This window comes from Caloenas nicobarica, chromosome 2, assembly GCF_036013445.1.
Source record: "Caloenas nicobarica isolate bCalNic1 chromosome 2, bCalNic1.hap1, whole genome shotgun sequence".
NCBI lineage: Eukaryota > Metazoa > Chordata > Aves > Columbiformes > Columbidae > Caloenas > Caloenas nicobarica.
In genome coordinates this window covers 152,581,753-152,607,230 of record NC_088246.1, presented here as the reverse complement: position 1 = coordinate 152,607,230, position 25,478 = coordinate 152,581,753, and the positions used below count along the sequence as shown (strand labels likewise).

The 25,478-nt window shown below is 46.6% G+C and overlaps 1 protein-coding gene across 4 annotated transcripts in view; it reads right to left on the bottom strand.

The window, feature by feature from the left end:
• Positions 1–9,007: 9,007 nt before the first annotated feature.
• The window catches only part of ZHX2 (zinc fingers and homeoboxes 2), a 75,331-nt gene continuing 58,860 nt past the window's right edge, over positions 9,008–25,478 (bottom strand). For all 4 annotated transcript variants that reach the window (XM_065629934.1, XM_065629932.1, XM_065629933.1 and 1 more), the window contains 2 exons: positions 15,452–18,144; positions 9,008–10,255 (listed from right to left, as the gene is read on the bottom strand). In XM_065629934.1, the coding sequence (XP_065486006.1) occupies positions 15,456–17,954 (2,499 nt within the window). In that variant the 5' untranslated portion in view covers positions 17,955–18,144 and the 3' untranslated portion in view covers positions 9,008–10,255; positions 15,452–15,455. The remainder of the gene's footprint in view (positions 10,256–15,451; positions 18,145–25,478) is intronic.

Below are 25,478 nucleotides of genomic sequence, written 5' to 3'. Positions count from 1 at the left end.
GTGTTTGCTCCCCTATAGAAATGCTTTGTCCTCTAAATCTGCTCCTGCCAGTTCCTCAAAGTCATCTTAAAATTTTCCATGTCCCCTCGTGCATCTTAAATGAGATCCGTGGCTTCCTAGGCTGGCTCTGGAGGAGCAGCTCGCTCCACAGAGCTGCTCTCTGAAGCCGAAAGCGCTGCAATCCTCAGGAAATCCTGCTGAGTAAGGAGAGGTTCTGTTAATGTGTAATCGAGTTGTGATAAGACCAGCTAATAAAGATAAGGTTCTCAACAAGTGGCACGGGACAGTGAGCAGGGAAATGGGGTATGGAAAACTCTGTGATTAATCACAGAATCATAGAATGTCCTGAGTTAGAAAGGACCCACAAGGATGATTGAGTCCAGCTCCTGTCCCTGCATATGACAGCCCCACAGTTCACACCATGTGTCTGAGCGTGTTGTCCGGTCTCTTCTTGAACACCGTCAGGCTTGGGGCCGGGAGACCTCCCTGGGGAGCCTGTTCCAGTGTCCAGCACCCTCTGGATGGAGAACCTTTTCCTAATGTCCAGCCTAAACCTCCTCCGGCACATCCTACCATTCCCTCGGCTTCTGTTGTTTGTCGCCAGAGAGAAGAGCTCAGCACCTGCCCCTTCTCCTCCTCCTAGCAATAGATACGATGTGGGCATAATTTTTTTTTTTTTCTGCCATCCATGTACATCTGCCTTGCAATCTGAACGGTGATGGCTTTAAGAAGCTGGTATTCTAGGTCATTGTGAGGAAGCTGTAGACCGCAATGAGGTCTCCCCTCAGTCTCCTTCAGGCTGAACAAACCAAGTGACTTCAGCTGCTCCTCAAACCGCTTCCCCTCCAAACCCTTCACCAACTTATCATGACTGCTGGCTGCATTGTTCAAAGAAAAAACCCAGAGGGTGTGTGGGCATGTTACTGGGTGGAAGGGAGAGCAGGAGGCAGCCAGGGAAAAGAGTGGCCAGCAGGAAAGCGATGTAGCTCTCTGGCCACGCAGGCAGCACCCTGACCCTGGGCAAGGCTGTCCGAGAAAAGTTTAGTCTTGATGCCTCCACAGCCAAAACACCAGAGGGAATTTAATCCCGCTTGTATGGGTTGTGTTGGTTGGTTGGTTTGGTTTTTGCCCTTTTTTTTCCTCTCTGATGCATGGAGATGGTTTTGTTCCTACTTGCTCTCTGTGGGGGCTTCAGAGGAAGGCAAGGGGTTGGGCAGTGGGGGAGCTTGGGGACCACCCTGCCCTGAAGAGCCTGTTGGTGGGGGCAGGACCGCATCTCACACCGCATCTCCTTTTAGTTGGTGATCTTCAACTTGGCATCGTTGCCACTGCTAAGGTCACTTGCGATGGATATGTACCTCGCTGCATTGCTGCTATTTTTTTGACCCAAGGTGTAAATTATTCTGTGGGCCAAATCACTATCTGGCCTATAAATCTTTAATCTTTTCTCCTTTCAGAGGAGTATCTTAAAATTGCAAGCTGTTTTAAAGTAAATGCTGAAAGGCAAGCTTACTAACTCTTAGGTGGTCCTTGCTGGGCGGGGAACAATCGTAAACAGTATGTTGCCCAAACAAGGGCAATTCTGTGGACTTGTATTTATTTCTGCTTATGCCACTGTGTGTCAGGCTTCAACTTTTCTGCTACGTGTTTGCCAGAAAGCAGCTGTGCTGACTGGCACTGCAACCCCAGGAAAGAGCTGGTGAACACGGGTGGGACGGGAGAGGGTTGGAAGAAGTATATTGCTGCCCTGGACCTGCAAGCCCTTTCTGAATAGCTGTAGTGACAGATAGGATGTGGGCATAATTTTTTTTTTCCGCCATCCGTGTACATCTGTCTTGCAACCTGGACAGTGATGGCTTTAAGAAGCTGGTATTCTAGGTCATATTCGAAGCATTGATTTAGTGTTAAACAAGCATAAGTGTCAATTAAGAAATTGCTATATGCACATGATAATTCAGGAAGAACATAATTCCAAAGAAGTGCTGATCTTCCTTGTCCGTGAGTTTGGTTTTTGGCTCGCTTACGTACTGATGACTGTGGTTCATGAGTAGAAAATTAAAATCTGTTATACAAGGCATGGGAAGTAGAGCAGTTCTATTTCACATCAAGAAATGCAAGGTAGAAAGCCTGATAAGCTCTGAGTAGCTCTTACATTTAATCTTATGCTTGTTACATTAAAAAAAATACAATGCTGTGATGATGAATTAAGGACTTGGGTGTGCAGGATGCTGAGAAGACGTTGATTCTGGCTCTACCATCAGAGGTGAGGGATGCGGCTCACTGAGTATTGCTGTACAAGTCTGTTAACAGCAGGCCAGCAGCAGCGGCTCTTCATGTAAAAACTGCCCCATCCCTGTGTCCTTCAGCTTTTTTGCAACTGTTTTAGGTAAATCAGAAGCTTCTGCCAAAAAGTTGGGATGAGGAGAGCTGGGAGTTACGACTGTGGCAGGCTGCAGCTGCAGATGGCCACAAACGGTGGCTCTGCGAGAGGTGGGAATTGCTCCTTTTCAGAAGGGGTGTCAACACTACAGTGAAAATTTAAAGACTGTGATTTTGCTTGTTGAAGGTCAGTGCAGCAGCACCCGCAGCTATCTGGAGTTGGTGGGTGGTGCTTTTACTGAGCGAAACCATTTCTCTCCTGCCAAGGGCCACCTGGAAGCGATTTGTGAGCAGAGGAGGGAAGCTTCAGCAACCTGTTTGACTTCAGTTCCCAAGTCACTTGTATTAAAAAAAAAAATCTCCTTCTGAACAAATGAGGCGGGTAAGAGACTCAAGAAAGGCCAAAGGCATCATCAATAAGCCCGTTCTGTGGCGTGACTTGCTGCTGCCCAGCTGAGGACAAAGCTCTGAAGACATCCTTCAGTGCCACCACCCCACCGCCTGCTCGCTCAGGGAGAGGCGCACTGCACCTTTCTTTAGATGCTGAAATGCCCTTGAAAGCAAAATCCCCCAAGACGAGGCGATTTGGAGATAAATTTGCGTTTGGCAAAACCCCGTCTGTGCTGCGGGGCTGTGACGTCCCAGGGGACGGTGCTTAATGCAATTACACCCTGGCTCTTCATGGCCAGCGCTGACGTGTCCTTCGCTCGTATGGCATAAAATTGGTGTCTGTGAGAGTGGCACTGCCCAGGTTTGAGCGTAGGCCAAATATGAAGAAAACAAGCCAAAAACTCAGCAGCCTCCTGTGATTTAGATGGGCAAAACTCCCATGCCGGAGGACAAAACCACGCTCTTTGGGTAAGCGCTTATCATTTTGGAGCTGGCACAGCAGAGCAGACCATGCTTCAAAAAGCAAAGTAATTCATTCTCCTTGCTCCCAGCCGCAGCAGTCTCCGTTGTGCAATGCTGCACCGCAACCGGGCATGGAGAAACTTTCTTCCCAGTCAAAAGAACTATTCATTTTTTTGCTCTGACACAGCAGGGTTGGTTTTCCTTTTAATATTACTGAAGACAATGACTGCCTTGCCTTTCTGTGACCTTCCGCATGTGGCTTCGTGTTAAAATTTCCATCACCCTACATTCAAATGTTGGCATTAAAAAGGAAAAAAAAAAATTAAATTCCTTTTGTTTAAATCCCTAATAGGGTGCCTCAGAGTATGGTGCCCTCCAGATGCAGGGACAGGGCATGGCTTGTGCTTCTGGCTCTGGGCTCTTCGTCTTCTCCTGGTCTCTATTTGCATCGTGGTCAAATCCATGGACCCCCCACCCCAACCTGGGTGCTCTCTGCCTGCTGCTTGCCCAGCTGTGGTTGGAGCCTGGTGGTAGCTGAATTTGGGCTGGAGAACAGGGTTGGAGATGTGCTTCCTCAGCCCGAGGTACTTCTGCTCTCCCTCTGTATGATGGGGATAACGATGCCAAAACCACTGGCATCCCAGTTCTGCCACAGCTGCTCCAGATGTGTCCTTCACTCTTAGTGTGTGCTGTGCCTGCCTCTGTCTCCAAATGTGGCACAAGTAATAATTAATAAATACATAAATCAATCAGATTTAGTGCTGATTTAAATTCCTGGTTGCAGGGAGCCTCCCTGGCTTTTCAGAGCCAGCTCCCCTGCTCAGCATCCTCCCCTCACCTGGTAGTGGTTTTGGGGGACAGGATGGGGGGAACACGGCCCTTCAGGTGAAGCAGCAGCCCATGGGGCTCAACAGCTGAAGCCATGGCCGATCCAAGGGTAAATGTTCAAAAGTGCCTTGGGAGGACCTGGAGCAGAGTTGTAAACAGACCATGAGAGAGCAGCCAAATAAGCCTGAATTTGTGTGAAACCCCAGCTACAGTGAAAGGGCACTGGGGAAGATCCTGCTGTGAAAAGGTGTAAGTCAGGTGATAAGACATGATGCTACTGTTTAATGCACATCTTGGGAGCACATCACAGAATAGTTTGGGTTGGAAAGGACCTTCAAAGCCCATCCAGTCCAACCCCCTGCCATGAGCAGGGACATCTTCACCCAGATCAGGTTGCTCAGAGCCCCGTCCAGCCTGGCCTTGAATGTCTCCAGGGATGGGGCATCCACCACCTCTCTGGGCAACCTGGGCCAGGGTTTCACCACCCACATTGTAATAAATTGCATCATCATGAGGTGGAGTCAAGTATCTCCACCTTTCCAGAGAACTGAATTGTCCTTCACCAGCATTAGCTGAGGGACCCAGCACTGAGATGAGAGGGACTGCCAGGGCTAGAGGATGACAAAAAAACCAAAATATGTCCGATTTGAACATTCAGATACAGATGTCTGTTAAATGCTACCATGTGGCCAAATATCTTTTGGTATTAGTGACTTCACATGAGCAGTTTGGAGATGCTAAAGAGGCTGAACAGCTCTGTTGTTCTCAAGCTGAGGAGATAGTGATGTTCTTAATACCGAGAGGGATTTAACCACACGTGCATGCTCATATGTTATAAAGTACCCTGGTTATAAAGAACCCTGGCCCAGGTTACCCAGAGAGGTGGTAGATGCCCCATCCCTGGAGACATCCCAGGCCAGGCTGGACGGGGCTCTGAGCAGCCTCATCTAGTTGAAGATGTCCCTGCTCATTGCAGAGGGTTGGACTAGATGAGCTTTGAAGGCCCCTTCCAACCAAAAGTATTCTATGATTTTATGATCTATGGTTCTATGTTAAGGTAGAGATTTAAAGGTGGAGGGAGGCAGGTGGAGGGAATGAAGGCTGGAAGGTGTCAGCTTTCTCCAGATAGCTGTGCTGGGGAAGAAGGTCTCCTGGTGGGATCATGCAGGATGTGGGTCCCTGAGGAGCCCTAGCCCAACACTTTATACCCCTGTGTCTTTGCCTCTTGGAAAGGGAAAGGCTTTGGGTGAAAGAATAAGAAACACTGATGAAACGGCAATGATTTCATACAAATATAAAATGAAGCTTCCTTGCTGGGAAGTCACGACAAGGCCAAGCTGAACTCCAGCTCTTGCCTTTAGAACATTTATTCTGCAGGCTTGTGAATAACCACAAACATCTCAGTTTTTCTGTCCATAAACCCAGGTTAATGGTATTATTCCTTTAACTATCTCATGGATATATTGCAAAACCAATTATTTTTTAGATTAAGATTGTTGTACACTAAATTTTACGTGATCTATTGCACTGGGATGATCTAGACTTTTAAGAAAGACAAAAAGAGCAAGGAGAGGATGAGTCCGTGTACTGAAGCAGCTTCATAGATGTCCCATTTACTGTGCCCGAGTCAATCTGCTGGCTGCGTGGTTTTCTCAGTACACTTAAATTATGAGAATTGTAATAGAATTAGAACGACCATTTTGGGACATCAGGTCTGATGGAAAGAAGAAAACAATGGGAAAGAAAAAGCCCTGCTTTTGCTTACTGCACTCAAGATGTGTGATTAGGTCTGACAATTACCGGGTCACCCGGGTCCCACCTCCAGCCTCACTAGAGCTTGCAATAATCTGATTGGGATATGGTTCAGCTGCATAAGACTTGGTTCGTATGCTGCTTTGTCGTTCCTTTGCTGTGTATCTCACATTCTCTTGCTCTCAGTACATTCCCTTTTCCTGCTGTACTATGAACATTTTCAGAATTATATTCAAGAGCCACAGGCAACATTCATAACCGCTTCCCTTCCTGATTACACGAGCACAGAAGTTCTCCCTTTCGCTGATCTAAATGGTCTCAGGTCTCTCTTTTTCTTCAGGAGATGATTAAAAAAAGTTCCTTTCCATCACTGGTGTGCTCGCTCTTTGCCATCAGGCTGCCAAACAGCCTTCCAACAATGTTGCCTTACATGACTTTGTAATTAATTGTTTTTCCTTCTCCTGTTAGCTAATAAGATTTCGGGATGTCTCTTTTTGCTACCCAACAACATAGGAGGGCTACAAGAAGATGATAGGGAAAGTTTCAGTGGTTAAAATTCTGCTAATGGCAGATCTAATGCACAAATATTACTTATTGTGGTTGCTGTTCTACCTGTGCATTTCTCTGGATTTTAAGTTATCACCACATAATTATCATTATGCTTATAATCACTCAGATTTCCTGCATAACCCAGCACTTCCCTTCCCAGCCTGTGATGGTCCACGTGGTGCTGGGACACCCCTTCTTCTGAGTGATGCCTGCAACTGCTGGGCTTCACCCTGCAGACGCAGAAATTTATGCACTGAATAAAATTCCCAAAGGTCAACACTGGATATTCGAGGTTAGAAATGGTGCCACTGAAGCAATGTGGTTGAAAAGATTTTTTTGTCCTTTGTTTTTTTAAAAAAAGGATTTGCGAAAAACAAATCATTTAGACTGCAAAGAGGTTCACATGAGCTGAAGATTCTGCCCCAAAACTTCCCAGGGTCAGGTTGGATGTGTCTTTGTGCAGCTTGATGTAGGGAAAGATGTCTCTGCCCATGGCAGTGGCATCGGATGAGATGATCTTGGAAGGTTCCTTCTGATCCAAACCATTCTGTGAAGCTGTTATTCTATGCTATCCAGGTGGTCTCTCACCATGATCACTTTTCATAAGGTTTGTCTGACCTGTCCTAAATTGTACGTGAGTTATTACACGCTTGTAGTCCCCACATCTCTGACAGCAGTAAGGAGCTAACAGCAGCATATTTACTGAGCAGCATTCTGCTCTGCATCTTATGGACCAGGCAGAAGTAATGTATACGTGTATATAATGAAAAACCATCCTCTTGCCAGCATACAAGACGACTAAATTATCAAAGTAGAGGCCACCTAATTCAAGTTGTTCCTGACTTCCAAGTTACCGATTTTTCTACAAGCCACAACATTAAAAAAAAGGATTGCATTGGTGCAAAAATCTGATTTTTTGTGGTTTTGTGTTAACTAGATTTCTTCCGGTTAGAACATTTCAAGGGACTTAGGTTAAAACACATTGTGAAAGATGTCGATCAAAACCGGAGCACCAGGGCCTGCAGGTCCCAGGGGACCCTGCCCAGGAAAGGTGTCCCCAGCCACCCCCTGGCTGCAGGGCTGCGCCGTGGTGCAAACGCCAGGCTGGCGGGGAAACTCGGTGTCAGCAGCCTATTTTCATCTGTGTGCAATGAACCCCCACGGCCAAGGCCGTCCCTCACGGCCGCCGCATACAAACAATGCCCCGATTGTGCCTCGCCGGTTGGACTCTCCTAGAAACGCCGTCACTGCGTCGGTATTAATTAAAAACAAAGGCTGCTGGCAGTGCCCGGTTTGTGAACCCGCTCCGGCAGCCACACTGAAGCAATCTTTGTGCAGACCTGGGTTGCTTTAAGCTAAAAAAAGGGGCCACCGGATCGGCTTTCCCCACTAAAACCTGGCGTCTGAAGGGTTGGTATCGCACCACAACCTGCACAAACCCACCCGGTGCTGCCGTTCTGCCGCCAGCAAAGGCCGTGCCAGCCTTTTGCAAGCCCTTTTGTTTGCTGTGGGAGAGCTTCGGCTTTATTATCTGTGCGATGACAGACTCCAGGGCCCCTGCTATTGTTTTATTTGAATTGCAGAGATGCTAAAGCATCCTGGCCACTCATCTCACTGTGTCTGGGGCTCTACACAGAAAACCCAGGTGGGTCTTTTTCTTCCTAAACCTCCTGCTGAGCTCCCTGGGAGTGCTGCTGGGGAAGCAAAGTAGGTCAGCGCTCCAGACACACAGACGTATGCGCACATCAGACAAGGGAGATGCCAACGGGAATATTAAGCCACCAAGTGGCTGTTAAAAACCACGCGCAAGGGCAATTAAAATATTAGCATCCTTTCATGTAAGCAAAGCAGACAGAAGTGGCAATTAGTTTCACTTACACCTCTGGAGTCCCGCAGGAGCATCCTCAGAGGCATTTTCGTTTTGGCCACCTGACGCTGGCATCCATCAATTTGACAACTTGCGCAGGGGGTATGGACGTGCCTGCCTGGGCATCTGCCTCCACGCACACAGGAGCACGATGTGCAGCCCCGAGCGTGACGGGACGTGCACACTCACCCTCCAGCTGCCTCTGCCCGCAGAGGAGCTGCGGTCGCTTCCCCACCTCTTGCTGTTGGCCCGTGTTGTGCAAACACAGCCACGTTCAGTTGCTCCTCTTCGGAAACGAACTAGACGAATTCATTGCAAGGAAAGTCAGCAAGCACTCGCCCCCGCCCACTGCAAACCTCCCTCAACACTTAAATGTTGTGCTGATGATTAATGAAAATAATTCCATATGGGTGAGTCATGGGGATGGTTTCATTCATTCATTCATTGAGCTTGTGACTGCAACCAAAATAAAGGTACCCCCAAATCCCCATTCCCAGGTGCTACCCAGACCCCTGGCACAGGTAACAGCCATCTAACACCAGGGAAATAAATATCAGTAGTTCACCAAGTTCATTTTAATCTGGTTAGTGTTTGCCAAGCTGATTACTGAAAAACCAGTTAAAACTCTAATCATGGCTCTAAATACACTGAGTCCTTGTGCACCAGGGAGAGCTGGTGGGGCCTGAGTTTGCGTTTTAAATGGAATAAAATAATAATAAATAATAATAATAATAATAATAATAATGAGACAAGAAAGAGGTTACCAAAATGTTTAGCCTTCGTTTTATTGAGTTACAACAAATGAGCAACAAGTTAGAAAAGTTGGATTTATTCAAACTTCCTAGCATCATATTTGTGCAGCGTATGAAAAGGTGGGCAAGTTTTCTGAACCCAGCTCGTCAGAGGAACAAACCGGACGGCTCCTGCACCCGCTCACCAAGGCACCCACGCTCCTGCTCTCCCTCCTCCGCACACATACATGGACAGACACCCCAGCGCACTCGGGAACCTAGGATTGATCTAAAAATTTAATGGCATGGGTTAATCAGAAATTTCTGTTGTGCGCTACAACATCTAAAGCTGGAGGACAGATTGTTGGTTATGGTGTCCATTGTACCAGCCAAAGAAACACAAGTTCGGATTATAAAGCATTTGAATTTCCTCACTCCAGCCCCTCTGGGGGTTGTACTGCACGTTTAAACAAATGGTGCTAAAAAAAAAAAAGGAAGAAAAGAAAAAAACCCCCACAAAAACAAAACCAAAAACCAAACAGGCATTCTAGCCAAATCTTCAGAGAGCCACAGTTGGGGCTGGCTTGTGAAAAGCGAAATACAGGAGCTGGAGAAGACTCGCCTTGTAGAAACACAGAAAAACAGAGACTTAAATACTTCAACCAGTAGCAGGCGGCCATAAAACAACACAAAAAAGTCAAAACAACAGGAAAAAAAACCATCCTCAACGACTCCAGAATGACCCTCCCCAACTCTATAACATGTTTAAGTGGGCTGAAATGTAAACTGGGGTGGGGATCTGGGCTCAGCTGTTGACTCCAAAAGATTGCAAATCTGTTTTAAAATACTTCAGAAAACAAAAACACTCCCCTCCTTCCCCCACAAAAGACACTTCCCACCCCAAACCAACCCTCAAATTTTTGCAATGGCATTATATGCAAGAATAACTTGCACCTATTAAGAAGTTAAAAAAATTTCCACATTGTACAAATCTGTTCCAGTAGAGGAAGAGGCTAGGTAGGAAAGTGGGTGGGAGAGAAGCTAAGGAGAAACCTATGTACAAGAACCCTTTTCTCTTTCTTTCTTTTCTCTTTCAATGCAGTAGTAGGACTTTGGCACTATAAACGATCCCATGATGATGCTCCATGAGAGTATTTCTCGCTGTGCCCCCGCAAGCGCGGTTTGAGACTTGAAGTTGGAACATGCTATCTCACCCCAGGCAGGAAAATAGAGTTTTCTTCTATTTTCGTACAGCGTTTCCCCTTCAACATCAGGACAGAGCAGTGGAGGAGTACCCCTGCAAAAATTAGAAAGGCAGCATATTATTTTTGGAGGCACTAAGAACTATCTGAGCTGTCAACCACCACAGCGTCCAGTTTACATCCCTGCATGCACAGTAGTACTGTATTTTGCATTAACTGTACCCTGAAGCCTGCCCTGTCACAGCCTAATGCTGCGGTAGGGTGCTGGATTTCTGTTGTATATAACACCCAGCTATCATAAAACCTCCTATAGATTTCTAACAGGGACATATAGCCCAGCCTTGACTCTGCTGATCCCTCACCTACTGCAGATCTCGAGCAGAATTTCATGTTGGCTCAAAGACAACGTGCACGTGGGTTGGGGGTCGCTACTTTGCGACAGTGGGATGGATGCTACTAAAGGCAAGATGACTTCAGGTCTTTCTTCCCCAGTAAGTCCTCTCATTAAATACTCTTCTTTGCACAACTTTAGAAAATAATTATACAAACTGCAAGACAATGGAAAAAACTGCATGTGCCTGCGCTCTGCAGCGCAGCTCCCTGGCTCCGCTCTGACTCCTGCACCTACGTAAAGGCTGCACCACGGACCAGAGATTAAAAAATAACCCCGGAAAGCCCAGCCTTCAAATACCTGCCTACACATATCCCCAGTTCCCAGCGCAGAGCAAGGGCTCTGTGACAAGGATTATGTTCAGTGTGTTTTTCCCCCGTTGAGGTGAGAACACGCAAGAAGTGCGAGCACCCACTCAGGCCCCAGCCGCGCAGGGCGGCTTTCCTGCACCATCCTCCTCCCTCGTCCTGCAGCAGCGCTGACCGAAACCTGAGCTAACCCGCTATTTCACACCTTTTACCAAAGTTGTTATCTGGTCTGTCATTTCTCACAAAAGCACTAAGCTCTGTCTGGCATCTACAATGCAGAAAGTCATGCAGTCGAGCCTGGTAAAAGGGTACGGGCTTGCACCAACACCTAAGGCGACAGTCCTCCCCATCCTTTCCTCAAACAGCCTCCTGCTACTCCTAATTAGCTGGAAAATTTTAATTGCTGCATTGGGTTTTGTTCCCTCCTCTGAAGCCCTTCATTGCATTACAGCTTGGGTCCCTGACATGGCTACTGGTTTCAGGGGAAATGGCAAGTCCTCCACACTTTGGCCTCATGCCTTGAAATGCTTTAGGCTGACCCAAGTTCTGCAAAAACCACTGGTCAGTCCCACACTGACTTCACGACAACACCCTGGAGCCCAATATAATGGGCACAATAGCTGGCTTTACGGATGAAACCTTAAATCACAAGAAAATCGAGAACTTGGACAGAAAAGGAGGGAAAGCCCTGTGCTGTTCACTTTTACCAGTTTTGGTCCCCAAGGAACACACTGGCCCACCAGGAACAGAGCGATGTCAGGTCCCACAGTCGTGCGAAAGGCATTGGAGAGGCCAAGAGGACCCAGACCACCTCTGATGCCCAGTGTAATGCACACAGCAGAAGCAAGGGGCAACTTCCTTCAGACTTTTCCCCTACCCCGCAGTGTGCCATCTCCCCAGACATGGTTTTCTTTGGCACATCTCCACAGAGCAGTGTCACTGCCATCAAGAGCCAGGGCGCACATCTTCTGGGGTGTCCACCTACCTCACTCCCACTGTGAGCTATGGACCTTGGTGCCTACATCTTATCTTGCAGGGTTTGGGCTTAAAATGGAGGCCATGAGACAACTCTAAAAAAGAAAGCTTACGGCAGAGAAGGTAGTGGTGGGGGAAGAAAAGGATGTTTCTGAGAAAAAAAAAAGCTCTGGGCTAAGGAAAAACTGATCTTGGGAAAACCCATGGGGAGACAATGCTGTGAAGAAAGCCAGCGGTAGCTGCCAACCACTCTGGCACACTCCAGTCCCACTCTCGTGTTTGAGCCACAATTTGCTGTATTTAATTTAGGACCAGTTTCTGTTTGTCAGGCTTGCCCAAATGGGGACAAAAGACCTAATTTTGACCTGTGCTGTCAGAAGACGGGAATATCTCTATTGATGGAAAGGGAGCTGAAGCTCTCTCTTGATAGAGCAGTTGGGCCTTGTTGCAAGCACGTGGAGCACTTTCAGTGATGGCTTTAGCACACCCTACAGCAGCCACTCGGCATCTTGAAGGCCCTGGTATCCTATGAGGACAGGTCTGTCAGCCTCACTGTTCAGGAAACCTGACCTGCTCTGTGAAAGAGATCCAATTTTGCCAAAAGCTTCAGATACGGACTTAGTAACAGAGCCTTTTCTTAGGCCAGCGATGGTATTTCAGAGCCTAGTGCGAATCCTGCTCTCGTCAAGGCCAGGCGCTCATGAAACTCCCACTATCTGCAGCAACAGCAGAACGTGCTGAACACAGATTAGTTTCAAAAAACTCAGGTTTCTAAGGCATAAGGTCTGTCTAGGCTGTAACACAAGTACTCCCTAATAGTTTCAGAAGCTCCTAAAGCTACACACTGGAGCAGAGTGTGACTGAGACAGTCTGGAACAGCTCAGGTTTTACAGAAGCTGCACACAAATTTAGCCATCAACAGGATGGAGATCGACCACCAAAAAAATGTTCACTTTAAACTATGTACGTCGAGCTGAGAAAACAGCAACACCATGAATATCAAAGGAGCATGCTTTCGCATGTGTACAGTTCTGCAGTGAAAGCTAATATAATAATGACTCTGGCTCTTCAGTCCACCTCTTACATGTGGCCATGACAGTGACATAACCCCTTTGAGGTACTGAGGAGTATGATGTTTGGAAAAAAATCAGACCTTCCTATGACAACAGGCAGAAACAAGCTGTCAGGTCTTATGCAGTCTTCACTTTTGGGTCACACCCTGGATGTCACCTAAGCTAACACCTTGTTAATTTAACACCAAAGTTTTAGTTAAAAATTATGTAAGATAAGAATGAAAGCTTATCCTAAAGGCAAAAGGAGACAACAGCCGTGATTTTTCTACAGGTCCTATCAATGCGTGGTATAAAGCTTCCAGCTTTTGTGTCACAATGCCTGTGACAATGCTTCCATGCAGGCACTGGAGAGCAGGCACCTTGCGTTTCTGGGCTGAGACTTACAGGGAGAATAAGGGAAAATGAAAAAGACTTTGGGCTTTTGTCAAGTCCCCAGGTCAGCATGCTGAGAAACGGGCAAAGATCTTACTACGTGGTCTTGGCAGCAGAAGCTCCACTCGGTGTGTTTTACAACCAGCCACCAGGAAGCTCCTCATCAAAAGGATAACACAGAGAAAAGTTTAATTGTGATCAAGGTTCTTATTAAAATTTCTCTCTGATAACACTTGAGCACCTCCACAGCCCTGGAGCTTTTATAGTCAGCATCTGCCCCAGGGCACAACGGCAGGAGGTTCACCCCAACATCCCCTACATCGCTCACAAGCACAAAAATGCAGGCACCAAACCTACGCTGCTGGAAGAGGGTTGTTGCAGAGCTTGGGTTTCATGGTACAAGAGGTTTGTACAGAATAATGGTTTCAGGCAAGCCCTCCTTCTCCTGCCCTCCTCCCCATTCCTGCTCTGCTCCCTCTCCTCAGTACAAATGTTCACAGCTGGAAGGGGGGAATGATCTGGATTAATGACCCCCAAAAATATCCCACAATGCATTTATTCATCATGCATTTGATTTCAAAAGGCAGATCAGATCCTGGCTCTCCTTTCTCATGTGGCTGCACAACCGTGGCAGCCCAGTGTGCCTCCGGCTGACGTTCCGTGTCCTTCCTCCTCTCATCTCTGCCTTTGCCACACAGATAACACCACCCGCTCCTCACATCCCTAATTACCAACTTCTGCAAGCGTAACGCAGGAACGTGCCTTGCATTGCACTCCAGAGCTTTAAGAGACTTTGTGATACAGATGCTGTGATAACATTTCTGAAAGCTTGCCAACAGAATTCATAGTTCAAAATAAAGCCACTGCAGGGTTTCCTTTTTCACCTCAAGAGAAAACATCCAGGAGACTTTTGGCCAAGTATTGCACAAGGAGAAAGTGGAGGCCTCTAGGCTCACGAGCAGGGCTTGGTAAGAAAAACTGCAACAGATTAATAGTTGAAATACTGCCAGCTGCAATAGTAAAAGTCTTCAGTGCAAGTGTGGAGGGACTTCTATTAAGTCCTGACTTTTTAAAAATTATTGTTATTTTTTCCAAATTTGTATATATTTCTTTTAAAGAAATGCTGAAGTATAGTATACTTATTAGACACCAGAAAACTACTAACTCTTTCTAAAATAGGTGTTCTCTCATTGTGGTTGTTAGTGCAGAGTGCTGAGCTTTATGTGGGATAAGTTCTAGCTTAAGGAGACTCCAGTTTGGGAGAGATAGACTTGGTTATACTGAGCACAAAATGTTACAGGCTCCAGTGAACTCAATTCAACATGCAAGTCAAAAAATGCTGATGATGCTTCCTCCAGATTTATACCTGTGCAACTGTGATCAGAAACAGGCTTCAGGTCTCCAAACAACACATCCTTCCACACTGTGAAAGATCGTATAAAACCCCCTTAAAGAAAGGCCCTGCAGCTTGCTTTTAAATTCAAGATCCTGTGAAGAAGAGCCGCTAAAACACCCACACAGCTTAGTCTGGGGCATCTCCTAAGCCTCTAGGGTGAGCAAGCAGAACAAAGCGAAGCTGGAAACAGTTCACACCTGCAAGAGGAAGAGAGCACATTTGCATGAGCCATTTCAGTCCCTACAACTTTTTTTTTTTTTTGCTTGCTTTTGCATAAAGAAGCATTTCTGTTCTGCGTCCTTCCCCCAGTGACCTTTTATTCTGAGCAGGGCAGGATGCTGCAAAGGAAGAACTCAAAGTGCAAAACCAGGCACAGCCTCTATTCATGGGAGACCAAGGATGTTAGCAAGGGGGATACTGGCAGTGAGTGTTACCTACTATTTCTTTGAGTGGCTCAACTGGTATGTTTCACATCAAGCTCTGCAGAGGTTAAACAGGTTGTTTAAAAAAACCTCACACCCCAGCAAACTCCCTTATCCAGGACTTGACCCACAAGGAGACAAGAAACAAGGCAAACAGCACTAACCCCTACCCTACCATAGCGTTGCTTTAATTTGCAACCAGGACGGGTCTCCATTGTGTTCAGACATCCAGCAGGCACACGGATCCGGCAGGGATGGGCTCTGGGGATTTATACTGAAGAGGGACTATGGGATGCTGGAAGCACACCCAGACAGAGGCAGGCTCAGAGAAAACAGGGCACCATCAGCATTTACCTGTCTATACATGAGAATTGTCTCCAGATATACTTTCAGAGTCAAAGTCCGCCAGCTCTGCCTGGCCTTCAGGTGCCGTTTGGCTCCAGCTGTCCGTACAGTCCGACGCAGCATCATCCTCGCCCACCGTCACCTCCACCCAGTTGACCTCTGCCGGCTCCTCGTTCTCCTCGCTGCCATGGCCGTCGTGGCTGTTGCACTCCAACCTGTCCGTACCTTCCGCTTGATTCCCCAACAAAGAGTTTTTCAGTGGTTCACAGTCTCTTTTTGCTCTCACCACTAGCTTGCCCCCATTCTCTTCATTCAGTTTTTTATGTTCCTGGTAATGCTGCCGAGACACCTCATTACCATTCTTTGGACTCTCGATGTGTTTTGATCCCTTTTTCTGGCTTTGCTCGTTATGACCATCAACAATGTGCTGCTGCCTATACTGGTCAATCCATTTAAGCGACCCTGTTCTTAGTGAAGACCGGTTTTCCTTGAACCAGCGAACTATTTCGGTTCTTGTGAGTCCAGTCTGAGATGCTAACTGGTCATACTCCTGGGGTGATGGCCACTGGGTCCTTGCAAATGTGCTTTTCAGTAGATGAATCTGCTCTTGGGTTTTCTTAAACGTGGTGGAGGACCCAGATAAAGCACCAGGGAGCTGGGAGCTGCTCAGCAGTTCTGCCTGGCTTATTGCACCATTGGGAGTTCCTTGTTCTTTAATTTTTCTGTACGATCCCATTGAATCCAAGACAGCTTGCTCCATGCTGTCCCGTATCTTTCTCCGCTCAGAGAACCATGAGTCTATCTCTCTTCTACTCAGCTTAGTCTCCACTCGAAGCCTGTCCAATTCTCCTTGGGTAGGAAAAGAACACCTTAAGAAACTCTCCTCAAGGGCCCTGAGCTGCTCTTGAGTTTTCTCTTTGAATCTCTGGGGAGTAAAATCTGTGTATGGGTGAAATGAACGGCCATGACGACCAGCTGAAGGTGCTATTTGATCTTTCCCTAAAGCCTCACCAGGGATGTGCACGATGCCCCTTTGACTTCTGTACCTGTGGTCACTGAACCACTTCTTGATCTCACTCCTGGAGAGACCCGTTGCCTCTATCAGCCGGTAGACTTCTGTGTCATCGGGAAACTGGCTTGCCATGAAACTGGCCTTCAGCTCCGCTATCTGCTCCTTCGTCTTTTTTCGCTCAGTGGCTGGTGTCAGCGGAACAGCAGTCAACTTGGCAGGAATCTCAGGCACCTGGACTACATGAGGACGCTTGGCCTCTGAGGCGCTCGATAAGGTCTGTATCGTCCTCTTTTGCCCCTGGTTTGGGGCAACAGCAAGCGTAATTGGTGAACAAGAAACAGTTGAACCATTTGACACAGGAGTCAAAACCAGACCAGTCTGGCCCAGTATCTGACAAGGCAAAGCTGTCTGGATGATGGGCTGGGGCATTTTTGCAGTTGTCAAAGGAGCTGGCAGGACGGTGATGGTTTGGGGAACTGCCTGGATAGTGCCATTGAACATCTTCTTTCTGGCCTCCTCCACTTCTTCGGGAGACCAACTTATACCATGCTTCAAACGCTGCGTAGCAAACCAGATTCGGATTTGTTCTTCCGGATGTTTTGATGCTGCTGTTAACCACGACAGCTCTGCTTGTGTTGGGTAAGGAAATTTATTAAAGGAGTTGATCATGGTTGCATTAGTGTCCAGTGCAGAGTTGTATTTGGTACTGTTCAGTGGTACCGGGACCTTGGGGACAAGGTTAATATTTGGTGGCAGCTGTACAGAGGGCATAATGTGGGCTAAAACATCATGGAGAAGGTCTCCATTTATACAAGCAATCGCTTCAGTGGCTTCAGTTATGATGCGAGGGACAGTACCACCCACGTGGTTTTCCTTAACTCCCTCTTCTGGCTTTTTGGGACCCTTCTTGGTTTCCCCTTTAGGTTTTCCTGGTTTCATCATTGGCGTTTTACTTGCACTAATTCCCCCATGAAGTGAATCCTCACACTCTGCATTTTCTAGCCCACCGCTTGTGACAGTGACATCGTTAGCGGTGGTCTCAATGGACTGCTCTAAAACAGTCTGATTATTGCGTTTAATTAATTTCAGTTTAAAGTTAGTCTCTCCTGGGTGATATTTTGTGTTGTGGTCAGATAACGAATCGTATTTTTTGGTTGTGAAGTTGCATTCAGCACAGACATACAGGGGGTTGAGAATGACATTTGGATGCTGCGTGTCAACATGCTCTGTAAATTCATTTAAGTTCTGTGTTGAGTAAGGGCAGTATTTACACTCATAACCACCCTGGGGTTTCTTAGACTGATTTTCAGCTGGGGGCTTTGCCTCAACCACTTCGCAGTCTTTGACTGAACTTTCTGAAGGCCAATTTTTTTGAGAGTCCTGCTGTGGTGCGCCAGCCCCCTTCTCTTTAGGAGCCTCTGCACCCTCGGTGCCTTCCTGCTCCATGACTTCGGAAGTTCGCACCATGCAGGGAGTTGTTGACTTTCTTTTGCTGGCCATGGCAGCTGCTGGCAGTGGGCTGTAGTCCCAAATGGTGACTTTATTTTGGACAGGGTGAGCAATCAGCTGAATAGATCTTGCAAACAGCTCCAACCTTCCTTTATTATTTTTCTGTGTTTTGTTTAATGAAGAATTTCTGCCCCGGTTGCGACCATCAGCTCTGCCAGTAGACCTGCCAGCTGCATGACACCTGTGAAACAAAGAACATGTCATTAGGCACTGATCTACAAAACACAGATTTAGCAGAAAGCCACAGCTCAAGATACGTGCATTTACAAGGCATTTTGGACAATGCTGAACTCTTCCTTCCCCTCATCATCAACTTAAAAGAGTCAAAAATCTCCCCACAAAGAATAAAAGCAGTGGGCAATTTGCAATGAAATGCACCACAGGTAGAAAACGGCTCTGAAACAAGTAAGATGAACGGACAGGGGATTTTAATCTCCACTAGACTCAATGTGTTTCGCTGGAAAAGAAAGAAGATACTGCTATAAATACTGCATCTTTTTATAGAAGCTGCAGTTTGTATTAATTCTTATTTTGAAGCCTGCAGATTTGAAATTAAGTGTGATTTATATTAAACTTAATTACTTCCCACTGTCACTTACCTTGTAAATATGTCTACTAAATGATTCTTGTTACTAATGATGGGTGATTTCTAAATAAAGCTATAGGGCCTGCCTTGATTATAAAAGTAAAGGCAGAAAGAAGAGTTAATGCAAATAAACATTTTCAAAGGTCTCTGTCTTGATCAGAAGTGGGTTCAAAGAAACCGCAGCAGATCTATGGAGGCCTATCAAGTCTTTTCTGGAACAAAAGTTTCCCTTAAAACACCACTTTTTACTCAGTATTGACAGAGGTAGCTAGCAAAGGTCACAGAAGCCCTTAGATCCCTTTTAAACAGGGTCCCTTCCTGTGACCCTGCTGGAATTCCCATCAAGCCCTGATCTTCACTCTCTACAGAATTGAAAAAAAAAAAAAAAAAAAAAATCTACTTTAAAGCATGATTCATGTATCGAAGTGGTTTTGGCAGCTCCCAAATGTAAGAATTTTGTAAAAAACATATTTTTAAAAAGATCCGAGGTCAACATCAGTCATCACAACCACAAAGGAAAACTACACCAGCTGTCTTACAAACTACTCAAATTCACTGAGGTGGAGGGAGGGGAATTTAATTGTTGTAACAGGCATCAATAAAAAGGAAACCAATATCAATCTCCTATTTGACAAGATGACTTTTCGAATCAAGGCTTGACTCCAATTTGCTCCTCTTCCTGATCAGATGGGCTCTGGATTCGTAATACTTCCAGGCCTGACATAGAACTCATCTTCTACAATCAAGGAGTCCTTGGGATGGGTTGGGGAAGGCACCAGGGTTTACAAACTGCAGAAGGATGGAAAGTGGACATTTGCAGAGTAGGTAAGACCTGCACTGATTTTTGTAGAAGCGCATTAAACGGAGAATCTGAACTAGAGATCTAATGGAAGATGTCCCTGCCCATGGTGGGGGGGGATGGATTAGATGATCTTTAAAGGTGCCTTCCAACCCAAACCATTCTGTGATTCTATGATCTCATGTCTAACCAAACACACATTTTCTCATTGTGAAACTTGTAAATAATGAGCTTTATCCAGCACCCAGCAGACACAAAGACTGAAAGAGATAAAAATCCCACTGCAGCTACATCTGGACACATCCAACATCAACAGTTTATAACCACCTCAGTGCTGTCCCTGAACCTGCTCCTCTCACTTGTGCATTGGCACAAGAACCAGAAATAGTTCCTGTAGAAGCAGCTGTGAACTTCTCAGTTCTGTTTGCAGCTGATGAATACTCTGCGAGTCTCTGGAGTGTGTTTCTGCTACTTTGCCCATCACAGATCATACCACTCCTGTATATATGGAAACCCCAAATGATAAACCGCCAGAGGAAGCAGCTCCATCTGGGGATAAGAGAAGCGACAGCAGCTTTCAGCTCCATGTACTCAAAACCCAGCATGAAGCAATTCTCCATCAACAAAACACTTCATACACAAATTCCCCACAAAACACCTTCATGAATAAGGCTCTCGTGGAATGCAAGCTGTGAAACACTAAACACACAGCACGGAGGAGATGCCGTGCAGAGACGCTATCTGTTGTATTGCAGATGTAGCAGCCACGGTGCTCTGTGTTCAGTCACCACCATCTCTGCACCTCTCAGCCCCAACAGAGACCGGGGATGCTCCCACATACTCACTCCAATTTGGTGAAGCACTGGACCATCTGGTTGACTTTCAATGATGCATTTAAGCTCCAGGCATCTGTCTGAGAAATGGGGTGTATTTGTGCAGCCCCACGGAACGAGGATGGGGCTGCCCATGGGCTTATGGCCCTGCCTCAAGCATCTGGCTCGGTCAGGATGACACAGTGCCATTTCTCTCTAACCTGGTATCACCGACATCATTCCCCAAAGCATTAGCACCTCTAAGCCAACATCCCCTCTTCCATTTTCTTTTTCCTTTTCTCTTTTAATAATAAAGCAAGCAAATGAACACAGTGGAACAAATGATGCCTGTTTTTCTACAGATCTGTGCTGACTGACCTTTACATTGGATTACACTGAATATTCTCTATTATTTCCACATATTCCTTCACAATTCTCTTCTACTTCCCCTCACAATCGTCCTCCCGCAGAGTATTTTGGCTGTGATCTGTGGCTTGCTGTGTCTCACTGTAGACAAGATCAAAAGTTAGCGACAAACACTGTCCAAACACCCATCTTCCTGACCACCCATTTTTAATGACTCTTCCAGAGAATTAATTGCATTTGAAGCTTCTTTCCTTGTAACAAATCTGGCTGAAATGGGCCAAAAGGTGCAAGAAGGGGGCGGAATGGGCTGTGTAAGCCTGGCTGCTGCAAAGGTGATCAGGTCACCTCACTCTATCCTACAGATTCCACTACGCTTGTGACTGATTTTCACGGACGAGGGAAGGGAGGCACAAGGCAGGGCCCTGGGAACGGGTGGAGAAGATGAGGACAGATCTATGGCTCCTGGGATGCTCCTCGGGGGCTCGCTCTCCCCCCCAGGCCACACAGCTGCACCTGATGGTCTGCTCCTTTTCTACCATATGACCTTCTTCGTGTGGCAACATCAGCAAAAGGAAGAAAGATCAAAAGCCATCAGAGCAAGGCTTATTTATATTTCACTGAATACCCTCGCTCTGCCCAGGAAGAAAGAGCTGGGAGAGAAAGAGTAGAGAATGAGAAACAGTGAGGTTACAACTTTGAATCAAAGGTTTCTTTAAATTAGACTAAATGTTTTGAATTCCCCGCTCTCCAGAAGCTCAGTGAGCTCTCTGCCAGATTGGGTGGTTGTGCTGAGCTCCCGCCTCTCATGGGGACATGGGGATCAGCCCCAAGCAAGGATGCTCTGATATGGAGGAAACATCAAGATCCCTCCAAAACAGATAATAATGGGTGAGTATATGAAAAATTCCGCCTGCAACAGTTTTACTAGAATATTGTACAGATTGTTGCTTCTGTTCTCTTCCCTGTCCTACTCCACAGAGCATTTTTCTGTATTTCTAACTACTACTTTGATAACTCTGCACTCTGAATGGTTTTTCTGTCACACAAGAATCATTACCCACTGTAGAAACCAAGCCCAAGTCAAATACTTCTTTTCAGAGGTCAGTAACAACAACAAGAAAAGTTTCAGTCCAAGATGTGCAGTTTTGGGAAGCAGAAGACTGTGACCAGCCAGAGGCCAACTTTGTCCCTTTGACCAGTGCCCTGAAAGACGGGGAGGAAACAAGACACAGCACTTGCATGAGTGAGGAGAGTTTACTGGGACTTCCAAGCCATCAATCCTCCAGGACCTTGGTAAGGATGTCATTTGGGATAAATCAATACACGGTTGCTACAGAGGATGGACACCCCCCACCACGGCACATCTCCAGGAGCTGCACCAGGTACACTTGCCACATCTCATCCGGGGATGCAATAGAAAGCACCAAGAGCATCTCGCAGCTGTCAAACATGAGCTGCTTGCTAGAACATCAAAGCCCCATCAGAGAGCTTGTAATACACGGTGTGGCTCCTAACAAAGCTGCTAAATGATGCCGCTTCAGCACCTCTGATTCAGTAGCGAGTCACCTCTCCCTGGTGAATGCTGTGCTGGAGTTTGGCAGGCAGAGGAAAACAAAAGCCTGGCCTTCCAGCCTCTGGATTTCACCTGCAGATGGCTGATCCTCCAGCTAGCACTGACTCCCAAAATTTGGTGGGAGGGAGAGAAGTTCCCCCTCAGAAACAGCCAAGGCTTAGCAACCAGTACATCATGATGGGAACCCAAGCTACACTTTATCACCAGAGGCCTGTCCATGGCACACACATCCCTCCAAGGGACAAAATTCACAGCTGGCGCTCAATGAACAAGGCTGCACCAGGGACAGGACAACCTCTATCCCTACAGCTGGCCCGGTTCACTGTCTGTGTTTCATTACAGATGGGACCCCAGAAAACTGACCTCCTTTTGGGGCTGCTGCGGTGGGCTGGCCACAGGCGCTGGGCTGCTGCTGGCGCCTGCCCCATGAGCCGTCCTTGGACACACGGAAAGGAGCCCTCAGCCCTCCAGCTCACTCACCTGCCGTGTCTCCTGCTTGTCTTGCCATGCTGCAGGACATTAAAAACAAACGTTTAATTTTTTTTAAATGAGCAAACCCACAAAGCAGCAAAAGGCAACCAGGTGAAAAACAAAAGCTCTCGGCTCCGAGCAGACAGCTGCTGTCACGAATGAGGTCCAAACAAAACCACGGGGAGCCCGTGTGCAGGTACAAGAGCTTTCAATTTGCTTTGCTTCAGCAAAGACATCGGGGATGGAAGCACACAGATTAGAAGCAACATGTTCTTTTAAACCAATCTCCTCAAAAGCGCATCACAGCAGTTACGAGTGAGGCCCTAGTCTGGTTTTGTTTAATCTCCAAAAATCATTTAATTAATGAAATAATCCAGCCACAGTCATCTGATCTTTCGAATCGCTGTTAAAATGGCTCCAGAGCATCTGACATGAGAATAAAGTGGGACCTAATTTGGCAACTCTGTGCATGACTGAGGAAACATCACATTTCCTACCTGGTCACCTGGCCCCAGACTGGGGAAACCGTGGAGAACCACACAGGGAAAATAAACCATGCTTTTAGGTCTGGCTGGCACTGGAAAATGTTTGCCTGTGTAGCAATGCCACCTTCCAGCAGCAAAAGATAACTGTACGGTTCAAGCAAAGGGCTGGAAAAAAATTAATCGAAAAGCTTTCTCTTGCTGAACAGTGAAATCTTTCCACTCTTTCCCATCTTTCCTGTGTGCACGTAGTTAGTTTTATACCACTTCCTCCTCCACTCTCTCCCAAAAAAAAGGCAAATATTTGGGTGGAGACTGAAGTCCTTTTCTGCAGTGCTGTTCCCACATGGGCTCCTCCGAGGTGGTGGCAGAGTGTGAATTTTCCATGGCAGCTGGGACACAGCCTGGTCATACAAAGGATCAGCCAAAACCCCGCAAGCCATGGCTGGGAGGTGGTAGGGCAGCGGAGAGACATGGCAAGATGCTGTCTGTCTTCTCTCATACCCCAAAACATGAGAGAGTCTGAAAAAGGCTATCCAAAGACAACCAAATTTGAAGGGACAACAAATTAAAAAGCAGGGAAAACATTAACTTTGGCAGAAAGGGAGAAGTGCACCAGAAATATCACCACTCTGTGCTGCAGCTTGCTTCCAGCTCAGGGCTGGAAGAAAGTAATACAGAGGCTGAAACAGGTTGAACCCCCTGACCCAGTGCAAATGTGTCTTTATTTCCACAAATATACCTTGCCTTTTTAAAAAACGAACCAAACAAAAAGCAGTAAGAAAACCACTTCAGTGACACTTGTGTGGTTTGCCAATAAAATCTTCCTTATTTTTCATCTCAGTGCTTCATTTGCTCTGCCCTGCGCTAGCAAAGAGTTCCCAGCACCTGGCTTCATCCAAAAATGAACAGCGGGGAAACCACCACCACGAGGATAGCTGCAAATCAGTGCAGAAATAGAGAGAGTTTCATTTGCAAGGGCCCACTGATGTTTAAAGAGGGAAGAGGCATTTTGTTGCTTTGCTGCTCAGGAGCTCAGTCTCCATGAACAGGATCCTCTCTGCTACACAGGACAAGCAACAGCAAATGATTCTCTGGTAATTTAAAAAAAAAACACCCAACCACTCTAACTTCCCAAAACCCCTCCTCCATGTCTGAACATGATGTTTAATACCACAAGGGCACAAACTCCTCCTCAGAGCTTTCCCAAGTCCCTCCCCCAGCTGGGGGACACAGAAATAACAGAGACACACAACACAGCACCAGCTGCATCTCACTTGAAAGGACTTGTCAATTAAGTCTTTAAGTCCCTTTTTTTTGGGGATACTATCCCACTTCATCACGCAACAAGCGGACCTCAAACCCCAATGCAGATGCCATGTTCTGCCCCCAAATGCCAGCCAGGCCCTGCTGCCCACCGCCTTGTAAACACTGCAGGCTGCTTCTGAAGCAGAAACACCACCTGTACCCACGTCTTCCTTGAGCTGACAAATTTACCACCCCTACCAGGACATATTACCAACTACACCACAATGCTGCATCTCTTCTACACATCAGCAGGTCCATTCATTTGTGGCTATGTTCAGCAACGGTCCTCTCCTTCTTGTAAGCTTCCAAGCTTGTGGGTCCCTGGCTCCCCCAGGACTCAAAAACGTGTGTCCCTGGGAGCATCTCTACTTTTAACACTTCACTCGAACCTATGTGGTTGCCCAGAAGTCATGCCCATAGAGTTTAGAGCAGAAAAGGGTTGTCAGGCATTGGAACAGGCTGCCCAGGGAAGTGGTGGAGTCACCATCCCTGGACGTGTTTAAAAGGTATTTAGATGAGGTTCTTATGGGTATGGTTTGGTGCCAGAGTTAGGTTATGGTTGGACTTGATGATCCTGAGGGTCTCTTCCAACTGAAATGATTCTGATTCTATTCTATAACTGATACTACTTGACAGCATCATACCCCCCCAATCGTCTGCTCCTCATCCACAAAGGCTGCAGTGACACAAACACGCAGCACGGGGCAGAGCTACCATCATGCTCCATAGCAGGGGCTCAGCTCACATTCATTAATGTTCCAGTAATGTTATTCTCCTACAAATCCAAGGATGAGAGGTGACACACATATTTCACGGAGCAACAAAGGAACATGCCTAGGGTGATGTTTTTCTTCCTTACAACTGTTTTTAGCATGCAGCTGCTACAGTAATATCAAAAAGCGCATCAGCTAGCACAGCAAAAAAACCCGCTGTTGCTCTCCACTGTGATAAAACACTTAAAAACATTGCTTAATTATATGCAGGAGACTAAGCAGAAGCAAACCAGGGCAAATACTTCCTGCATGATGGATCAGGATTGCAATGATTTACAAAAGAAAACAACAGAAAGGCAAGCAGGTTTTGTGAACTGCAAAGCGGAGCTTTTAAAACAGCATTTA